This window comes from Melanaphis sacchari, unplaced genomic scaffold, assembly GCF_002803265.2.
Source record: "Melanaphis sacchari strain LSU unplaced genomic scaffold, SCAv2.0 Contig456_pilon_pilon, whole genome shotgun sequence".
Classification (NCBI taxonomy): Eukaryota; Metazoa; Arthropoda; class Insecta; order Hemiptera; family Aphididae; genus Melanaphis; species Melanaphis sacchari.
The window spans coordinates 1-11,286 of NW_020271299.1; the positions used below are offsets into that span (position 1 = coordinate 1).

Below are 11,286 nucleotides of genomic sequence, written 5' to 3' on the forward strand. Positions count from 1 at the left end.
TTAAGATTTTGTCCCCCCCTTGAGAATTTACCTATGGGCGCCCTTGTTTGAATAAATGTATGATATGATAAATAATCCATATAGCCTATTATACGGCGAAGGTCGATCATTCGCTTGATCCGTATAAACTTTATATTTTTATTTGTTATCGACACTTATCGTATTCACGTTGTCGCCCGTCGGTAACATGAAAGAGGGTGAGTATCTAAATAATAATTATTTAATTATTCAATTATTGATTATAAATGATGACAGTAAATATCAAAGTAAATGAACACAAATATTGTCATTTTGTCCAACTGTTAACATTTTTAACGTAAAAATGGATCAACCTAAAAAAAAACTCGTCACTTCCCATCAAAAAAATTATTAGTTAAAAAATCGCAGAGTTCTCAAGTGATTAATATTCTAGGAATTCGTGCCAAAACTAAGTATAACTATTTATTATATTATTATCAAATATGGTTATTAATTTGACTAAATTTGTGTGAACAAAGTCCCAACCCAGATGTCGTAGAACCTGTTGTGGAATCTTTTTTCTTAGGTGCTGGCAATCAACCCCCATGCTCATCGAGAGAAACGATTAGGTAAAGTTTTAAAATGTAATAACTTATTGTAGGTTGCTATTTAAATTTATTTTAATTAGATTATAATAAATAACATACCTACGTATAATAATAATAATTATATACATACGTATGTATTAGTGTGATTATTTTATAACAGCATTTTTTTTTTTTAAGTCACAATTCAGAGACTGTAGAATCTGTTGTGGAACCTTTTTTCTTAGGTGCTAACAATCAACCACCATGCTCATCGAGAGAAACAATTAGGTAAATTTTAATAGTTTATAACCATCTAAGTTTTATTGTATGAAAACTAAATCTATAATTATTTTTTATTTTTTATACATATGTTTTTTTTAATTTTTTAGCAAAATGGTGGATTTGAGGGATAATGAAACTAATGATTGGGGTACTGAAAAAGTTTTACATAACTTGACATTTGATGAATCTATATCTATTATTCAAGAAACCAAGTATGATTTTTAATTTAAAATTTGATTGAATAGATGAGTCTACTAATTCGCGAATTTGTTATTATTTTTGAAAAATCAGCGTATTTTATCCATTTTAAATATTGGTTATAACAGTTATAAAAATTAAATATTATTATTTAAATGTTATAACAGGCCATGCGATGTAAATGAAAGTTCGGGAAGACAAATAGTGGATATACATTACGTTTTTAGTCAAATTAAAAATAGTGTTCATCAAGGGTCATTTGGATGTTAATTTTTGAACATGACATTTATTTCTGAAAAAAGACACGGATTTAGATCAACATTTAGGTTTCAGAATTTGCATATTTAATGGGCGGTGGACCAGGGTTTACCGCAATAAAAGTCAGTGAAATTATCTACTTGATAAAATTTAAAAAAGTCAACGTAGAAATTTCACAAAAAAAAAAAAATTTTTTTAATGAACCGCCAGTATTATATAATAATAAAACATTATTTATGGCGCCCAAAATCCAAATTTTACAGCAATTTGGAATACGAGTGTACTGCAATGTGCTTTTACCACCTGCGTTCAAATTGGGCGGTGATTGGTTTGCCGTTCTGCCAAACATACAAGAAATTAAAAAACCACAAAGGCTTAAACCGGCCATGTCCTGGACATGGTCGTATAAAAGTCCGGAATTTCTTATGAATGCTGGTATAAACACGCAGGATACAATGAAAGCTTTCCAACAGCATATATTGTTCCTGCAAGAAGTGAAAGCTGCTACGAATAATATAATCAGACAATCTATGGGATATGATACCACTAACCAAGGTCTGCAATTAAAATATTTGATAGATGAAAACACGCTTGGAAAAATGGTAGAAGATAAGTTAATTAAATTATGGGGTTGGTTTACAACAATTGGAACTTGGCTAATGGGAATATTCTTTGTTGCAAAATCAGTATTAACTATTGTTGACACAGGTATTAATATAACTTTTTTATATCAAACCTTTGGGTGGAGTACAAAGCTTTTAGCAGCATTTTTTTCTAGCATTACCCATAACTTAATACTTTGATCTCATAAAAATACATTAAAAATCAAGAGTTTGATGACGACTCTTTGGAAAGAAAAAATGTTTTGCGTTATAATAATAAAACCAATATTTATCCAAATCTTCCGTTTGAAATGGTTTAAAACCGTCAAAATTAAAAAAAAAAAATAATATTTGTACCCATTTTTATTTAAAAATATTTGTATCATATGTATTTATTCATATATTAAATTATTTAGTTTCTATAAAAATTAATTTTATATGGAACTATAAATATTGTTGCAGATGATTTTTTTTTATTACAACGCAAAATAAATACATAAAATGTTAATTGTATAATGTTATGTATTATATTACATTTTATTATTGTACACATAACTATGCAAATTTTATATAGATAATTTCACGTACATATTATGACATTTTTAAAATTAAAGTATAGGTGTAATATAATATTATAGTAAGTCAGTTATCCATTATCTATATGACCGCTAGCATTAATTTAAGTTATCAATTATTATAAATTGTCATTAATCCAAATGTTGTGTTTTAATTAATCATTATGTGTAAATAAATGTGCTCTGTACATTTGTAAGTACCTACATAATTTAATTTTAATTTATATATATTATATGAACAATAAAAATGTTTAGTTTATACATATTGTTTTTTTTACATATAGGTACTGCAATTGCAATAATATAAATAATTATATTATTACAGTAGGTATTTATTTAATAAATATTATGTACAACAATCAACTTCATATTTTATGTAGGTATTATGTTTAAAATTAAAATAAGTAAATACATCAATATATACTAATATAAAATATTATATCAATATCACTAATCAGAACTATTTAAAATGTTATTAATAAATAAAAAATTAAATTATCGAACAAAAATTGCTTCATGTCATTTATAAGTTACAACGTAAAATACGTAACACTTTTACTAAAAAATCTATTTAATCGTAATGAAATTATTATTTTATATGTATTTTAAAAAGTAATTGGGTTAGAAATATAAATCGAGTTCTGGTGTATAATAATTTGTATGCTTAATTTATTGGTTAATATTTTTAAGCAAACAGGAGCTTTAATTAAAAAATAGGTTTGCGACTTGCTAGCCAGTAGCGAGTCAGCGCACCGTATAGAATTCACGGGCGACAATTTACGTAACGGCCTGTAATGACGTTTGACGCGAAACGTTCTAAACGGCAGTCTGTGAAATAATAATGTACCTCTCCCGCAATAACAACACGCGGACCCCGTCGCGTACATGATAGGCGTGGTTACGGCCTACCGCGACGGCGGCGATATGAAATTCAACGCCATCTCTTGAGCGTTGTATACGTTTCACTTTTACTGTGACGCCCTCTTAAGACTTGATCACACGTCTTGTAATTCTTAGAACCGATGAAATCGTAGGAAAGGCACCCAACTGAATAATACATTTAATTTAGAGAGCTGCTTTAGGTCATCGGAAGTCGCCACCTTCCCAATCACCACTTTTGACGGTTAACCATTATATAAGGGAGACCGGGGCAAGAGCTCAGCAGACGGTTAGGGATATTCGAGACGCTCAGAGGCAGGTCGTAACACCACTCACACCATCTTGTGCTTATAAAATTGTATTCTTGTACGAGTTAATTGTATTAAATAAAGACTTAATCTTTTAACTTGCAAACATTAGTATTTCTATTTCTACGTTGATATATGAATCGACGTTGACATAAGGGACGCAACATTAGACATACAATTTGCCGTGTGAAATCTAAACTTATATCATCTTTATAAAATTGGATAAAATCATAAGTAGATTTAATTAGGGAAGACTGATCATAGTTCAAAATTGATTTCGGACTTAAAAATTTGAAACGATCAAAAACACATTTCATTCCATTAAACCTTTCCTTAAGTTTAAATATTATACAATCCACAACTGGTAAAAGTACTTTAATCCTAAATGTATCTTGAGAAATATCAAATCTTCGGTCACCGTCAACCTCTCCAAATACTTTTTTATAGAACTTGGGTCTCGAAGAATGGAATGAAACATCAATTCCCCATTCATCACATAAACGTTTCGATTCTAAATATATTGTGTGGTAGTCATTTCGTAAATGTTGCATATTTTGAATAGCTTTATCCAGAAGCATGGAGGCATTTTCTAATGAAATATCCATACTTTGTAACATTTTAGATACAGTATTTAAATATCTTAAAATATTTTCCCAAATATATAAAATTAATATAAATTCACTCGATTCAATCTTATTTTTAAGTGTTTTACCCATATCTCGTTCATCTTTTTTACTACCCGTAAGTGATGTTATTGTTAAACATTTGATTACATCCGTGAACCGTTCTTTTAATGCAAATACTGCAGTATGTCTAGATTCCCATCGGGTAGAACACACTTTCTTTAATACTTTTCTTCTAATTTTTGATGCTGTGTTATCTTCTAATGCCAATGATGCCCATCGAGATCCACTTGAGCTAAAGAAATTATACACATTCTGTACAGTTTCAAAAAATCTTGATATGCTTGGTGAAATTTTTGAGGCATCAGATATCACTAAGTTTAAGTTATGAGCACAACAATGGACAAATGATGCAGTTGGAACAATATTATTTATTCTTTTTTGGACTCCAGAGTATTGTCCACCCATAACTGATGCTCCATCGTATCCTTATCCTCTACAATTTTTTATATTTATATTATATTTGTGTAAAACATCTTGTATTAACTATGCATAATCTATTGCTCCATGTTGTTCTAAAGCATAAAATCCTAAAAATGATTCTTTAATATTAATTGTATGTGTTTCATAGTCAACAATCACATACCGTATAATAATACTGACTTGGTTGATTTTTGATATGTCTTGGGTAGAGTCCTATATGATTGAGAAAATGGAACTACTTATTATTTCTTCACATATAATATGACATAAATTTCAGATAAAATTTCGATCAATTCATTTTGAACTTTCCAACTTAAATATTTAATATGTTTGGTAGGATCATTTAAAAGTTCATTAAGTAATGGGTCAAAATCAGCTAATAAACGAATTGTTCGCATAAAATTACCTTCAAGCTGTTCTGACTTATCACCTTTCTTACCTTCATTCCCTCTTAAAGCAGTGTTTCCTGCTGTGAGAGTTGAAATAACTTTTATGATGCGATGTAGAATATTTCGCCAATATTCTGCTTCTTTAGATAAATTTTGTTCTATACTTTTATCAATTGTAGAATTTTTTAACCAGGTTCCTTTGACTGTTGTGGCTTCAATATGTTGTAAAGATTTTTCATGACGAGTTATTAAATATGATAAATGTTGCCAATCACCTATACCAGATATCCATTCAGACCTATAGTTTGAATTATTTCTGTTTGCAAATAACCAACATGATTCACAATAAGCTTTATTTAAAATTACAGAATAACATAGCCAAGAACGTGGAATTTTTAAGCCAGTCTTGGTAATCATATTATAATAACTCAATGAAAAAGATCTATTTTTATCATCTTTCTCAAATTCGATTGAAGGTTTACATGACCCAAATAATAAAATGCTCCGTTTAAGGGAATCTGATATATCTTCGTTAAAATGTCCACGGTCAGTAGGGTACAACAGTTTCAAATTCAATTTATCAACTATGCAGTCACATCTATTTACAAAAAAAATGATAAGGATTAGAAATAAAACAATGATATTGATTGAAATTTTGATGTTTTTATAATTTAAATATAATAAAGAAGCTTAAGTTTCACTGTCTATAACTTTTCATTAATCATATTATCTACCAAACATCAATGTTACCTCCTACTGTGTGAATGTGAAATTAATGTGACTAAAAAAAGTCTTACAATTTTTAGTAATAAAATTGGTAGAAAATTATGGTAACTAGTAACACAATTTAATAATAAATAAAATAATACAAGATTGTTATAAAGTTAGTATTCATAAAATATCAATATGATAATATCTTACTATTTGTTACTACATTTTATGTAATCTAAAAATTGCAATACTGCATATAAACTAACATCAATAATTAATTTCATAGCATTATTGTTATAAATATCTTACTTTTAACATTTACTGTATCAACCAATTTATCAACATAATTACACTCCATTTGTTGTAATGAGACACTATTTTCACAATCATTAAGAGATTCTGTGATACATTGATTATCAGCTAAAATAAATGAATTTATACATTATTTTAATTTTTGTGGATGTATTTCAATGCTAGTAATCATCTATAAACTACTTATAAAAGTTGTTTGGTCAATCTCTTGATCAGCATTTTCACTCTGATTTACATGAGGTTTTTGTCCTTGTACTGATCCACAGTTTTCAAGAATTTCAGAAATATCATAACCAGGGCTCGGGACTTTATGCATTTGCATATTTGTTCGGGACGTAAATAAAATAAAACTGATCCGATACAAATTTGTGTTGTGGTGTTTGGAGTTAAAGTTTAAAAGTTTATTGTGCATATGTTTGCATATTTTGGAATTTTTTTCTACAAATGCATATTTTTAATATTTATTGATTTTTATTGCATATTTTAAAATTATTTTTGATTATTTTTTTCTTAAATCATATTTTTAGTAAATTAATCAATTTTATCTACATGATTTTGTCAGCAATAATACCGATAAGGCGATAATCAATAGCGTTATGGGGAACCCATTTTATTTATAGCTCTGAAGACAATATTATTATTATTTAATCTGTTTTTTACATTTACAGTATTATTTTGTTTGCCAGTGCCCAGTACACAGTGATCGACGGACTACGATCGTTATCGTGTTAATGCATATATCGTCAATCGTTGTCGTGTTCGTATTTGTATTCGTTATTTTGTATTTATTAGTGCTCGTATTTGTGTTATAATATGTCAAAAGAAAAAAAAACACAAGTTAGTCGGTTAAAAAGTTTTATTTCGGAATTTGGGGATAATGTATTTTCCACAGACGGAAGAGTTTTATTCTGCAAAATATGTGAAATTAAAGTAGAATATGAACGGCGATCTAGTGTAATACAACATATACAAACAGTTAAACATGTGAAAATGATTAAACGGAGGGAAATATTCAATACAAGAACCCAACAAATGATTACACAAACTAATACAACTAAAAAGTCTACTTTCAATATGGACTTATGTAAAGCATTGCTGTCGGCTAACATTCCATTTAATAAATTATCGAACCAAGTATTTAGACATTTTTTGGAATCTTACACAGGGAAAGAGATACCATACGAAACAACTTTAAGAAAAGGCTATATTGATGATTGTTTTATTGAAACTATGCAAAAAATAAGAGAATATATTTCTGATCATAAAATTTGGATATCGATCGACGAAACGACCGATGCTGAAGGTCGATTTATCGCAAACGTGATTATCGGTACTTTGGAAGCTGAAAAATCTGGAAAAATATTTCTTTTGAACACTGAAGAACTGGAAAAAGCTAATTATTCTACAGTTAGTAAGCTATTTGACAAATCTCTATCTATATTATGGCCAGATGGTATAAAACATGACAATGTTTTATTATTTTTGTCAGACGCAGCACCTTACATGGTCAAATGTGGTCAAACGTTAAATGCTTTATATTCCAAAATGATACACGTTACATGTACTGCTCACGGGCTACACAGGGTGGCTGAACAAGTACGAAGCCAATATGAATCTGTTGATCAGCTGATTTCAAATATCAAAAAAATATTTAGAAAAGCTCCATCTCGTATGCTTCTTTTTAAAACTGAGGCACCGGATTTACCTTTACCTCCAGAGCCACTAATAACACGATGGGGCACCTGGATAAATGCAGCCATATATTACTGTGAACACTTTGAGATAATTTTCAATATTGTAAATAAATTAGATTCAGAGGATGCTTTGAGTATAAAAAATGCAAAAAAATACTTGGCAACACCTCACATTAAAAATGATTTAGTCTACATAAAATCAAATTTTAGTTATCTTACTACATCAATTACAAAATTGCAAACTGAAGGTGTTTCTTTAGCTGATTCAATTGAAATTATTGACAATGTAAGTGTTGCAATGAAATGTCTTACTGGGACAACTGGGAAAAATATCTGTACAAAGATGGAAAATGTATTGAGGAAAAATGTTGGTCTTGCTATGCTAAAGAAAATTAAAAACATTTTTAATGGTGAATTAATTGACATGAAAGACTTACCAGAAGACTTAGATATTAATGATCTGACATATTTTAAATATGCTCCCATCACATCGGTAAACGTAGAAAGATCATTTTCCGCCTATAAAATTTTACTTACAAATAATAGAAGGTCTTTCAAAGTCGAGAACATAAAAAAACATTTGATAATCCAGTGTAACGCAAGTAAGTACATAATTAGAATTATAAAATGATTATTTTTTAATACATAAAAATTATAATTGCTAGGTATAGATGATGCTGAGTGTTGAAAAATCCAAAGACCTCCAATTCAACAGTTTTTACATTTTATTTTATTAATATAGCATGTATAAAATATACATTTTTAGTCATATATACAAGATATGTTTTTTTTTTAAATTAAATTTGAATAAGTATGTATTTTTTAATTAAAAATAAATGCATATTAAAGCGCATATTTTTAAGATTTTAAGCACATAAAGTCCCGAGCCCTGATCATAACTATCTAAAATAAGTTAATATATCTTAAAAAGTAAAGATTTAAACTGTTATTTATCTTATGAACTAAAATCCATGTTATTTTTTTTTTTTAATTCAACCAAATAATAAAAAAAATGAATAGTACCCAAGTTATCTTTAAGCCTTAAGGCAGTGGCGTATTGTAGCACTGCCCCCTGGCAATTTTTACAGAGATAACGGTATAATTTCGTCTCCAGATAATCCAACTGTACAAATATTTAAATCATCATAAGTTAAGAAAAAATGTAATTTTTTATAATTTAACATACGTGTTATAAGACTAAAAAATTTTCCTTGAATTATTTCATAGAAGTTAACATTAATTTTAGGTTTCTCTTATTATGTATTATGTCATCGCAATTTACAATAATCGCATTAGTTGGGTTAGGAATAAAAATAATACAATAATAATAATAATACCATTGCATATCTATTAAAGTGTGATAGACAGTATGAACATTATCTTGAAATCGTAATTATGACTAAAGGAACGGGAGGTTATTTTTAGATCAATAACATATTACAATAATAACAACTGATAATATAATTATTATTTTGTCCTGTTTATAGTTTATTCCTACGTACTTTACGTTAGTCATTACCAGGGCTCGAGACTTCTAGCATTTGCATATTTATTTACAGTACATTAAAATATAGCAGAGTAAGCTACAAATTCGTTTCATACTAAAATGAACGCAGCTTTAAAAGTTTTTAGTGCATATTTTTGCATATTTAAGTGTTTTTGCATTATTTTTGCTATTTTTATAAGTATCATGCTATTTTTGCCTATAATTTGTTAATCTGAAAAAAATTAAGTTGTTTTGATGTTTGTACCTAGTCAACGGTAAGTGTCGCTTTATTAAATTCCTATTTTACAAAAGTAAATGTAAAAATGTATAAAGCCGCGTTTACATTAGGACTATTTAGTGTGGACGCCAATTCGGTCTGAAAACTATTTTGTTCGTTTGTTCGCTTTTATAATGTAAACGCGGCTTTACACAGCAAATAGGTTCACCTAATGTAAGTTTATCGGCACCACGCGTCCACGCTGCCTATAACCTATTATAGATAAAATATAAAAATATTCCAGTAATATAGGAGATATAATGTTTATTGACAATAAACATTATACGATATGATACGAAATACAATAAATTATTGTATTTCGTATCTTAATTGTTTCTTAAAGACGTAGTGTATTCTGTAAAGTCCTTATTAGTTATCGTACATTTAGTATTTAGTAAGTCTTGGTACGTCGAATAGTGATTGTGACCGTTTTCGTGTAACCGTGCGTGTTATTTTAACTTGTACTATATTCTTTCATTGACTGCTGTTTGATTTTTATATACGTTTTTAAATTATGCCTAAAGAAAAAATATCGTTAGGTCAACGTTTAAGAAGCTATGTACGTGAATTTGGTGCGGATACGTTTTCATATGATTCGTCAATGCTTTTTTTGTAAATACTGCGAAATTAAAGTTAACTGTGAAAAAAGATTCAACGTAACACAGCATCTGAAAACGGAAAAACATACCAAAGCAATTAAACGCCGACAGGAAAAAACAGAAAAAACACAACAACTTCTTATGAATTCAAGTAAAAAATCATCTTTCAACAAAGATTTATGTCATGCTCTATTATCTGCTAATATACCTTTAAATAAACTTTCAAACAATACATTTCGTAATTTCTTGGAAACTTATACGGGAAAAGAAATTCCAACGGAAGCTACTTTAAGGCAAGGCTATGTCGATGATTTATACGATGAAACAGTTGAAAAAAATAAAATCGGAAATTTTAAATAAAAAAGTATGGGTTAGCATTGACGAGACAACAGACATTGAGGGACGTTACATAGCGAATGTTGTAGTGGGAACTTTGGAACTAGATAAACCAGGGAAACAATTTTTAGTAAACTGTAAAGAACTAGAAAAAAACCAACTTCTCAACAATAAGTAAACTTTTCGATGATTCTATACAGTTAATGGGTATTCAGCGTGATAACGTGTTACTATTTTTATCAGACGCAGCGCCATACATGGTAAAATCAGGTGAAATGCTTAAAGCCCTATACTCTAAAATGATCCATGTTACGTGTGCTGCTCATGGTTTACATCGAGTGGCAGAAGAAATAAGAGGTCAATTTAAATCAGTCGATAAGCTCATAGCTAGCGTTAAAAAAAACTTTCAGAAAAGCTCCGAGTCGCGTTCAAATTTTTAAATCCAAAGTCCCTGAAATAAGTCTACCTCCAGAGCCTGTAATTACCCGTTGGGGTACGTGGATCAATGCAGCGAATTATTACTGTGATAATTTGAGCACAATTCGTTCTATTTTTTGAATTACTCGACAATGACGATGCAGTCAGCATCAAAGTAGCAAAAAAATATATCAATAAAAACGGAATAGACGCAGATCTTATTTTCATAAAATCAAATTTTTTATCTCTTACTACATCTTTAAAAAAAATTACAAACACAAGGGTTGTTATTGTCTGACTATATTGAAATTA

The 11,286-nt window shown here is 28.9% G+C and overlaps 3 protein-coding genes across 3 annotated transcripts; 2 read left to right on the forward strand and 1 right to left on the reverse strand.

Annotated features, from left to right (window-relative positions):
- Nucleotides 1-4,995: 4,995 nt before the first annotated feature.
- On the reverse strand, nt 4,996-6,487 carry LOC112598088 (zinc finger MYM-type protein 5-like). The gene is made up of 3 exons (XM_025344424.1): nt 6,349-6,487; nt 6,163-6,273; nt 4,996-5,726 (listed from the first exon to the last, which is right to left on the reverse strand). The coding sequence occupies exons 1-3, from the start codon at nt 6,485-6,487 to the stop codon at nt 4,996-4,998; spliced, it is 981 nt and encodes a 326-aa protein (XP_025200209.1).
- Nucleotides 6,488-7,836: 1,349 nt separating this feature from the next.
- On the forward strand, nt 7,837-8,618 carry LOC112598090. Its single transcript, XM_025344427.1, has 2 exons — nt 7,837-8,461; nt 8,525-8,618. The coding sequence occupies exons 1-2, from the start codon at nt 7,837-7,839 to the stop codon at nt 8,545-8,547; spliced, it is 648 nt and encodes a 215-aa protein (XP_025200212.1). The 3' UTR covers nt 8,548-8,618.
- A 1,561-nt stretch (nt 8,619-10,179) lies between these two features.
- On the forward strand, nt 10,180-10,581 carry LOC112598089 (CGG triplet repeat-binding protein 1-like). Its single transcript, XM_025344425.1, has one exon. It carries the CDS (start codon nt 10,180-10,182, stop codon nt 10,579-10,581), a length of 402 nt encoding a protein of 133 aa, XP_025200210.1.
- Nucleotides 10,582-11,286: the final 705 nt, after the last annotated feature.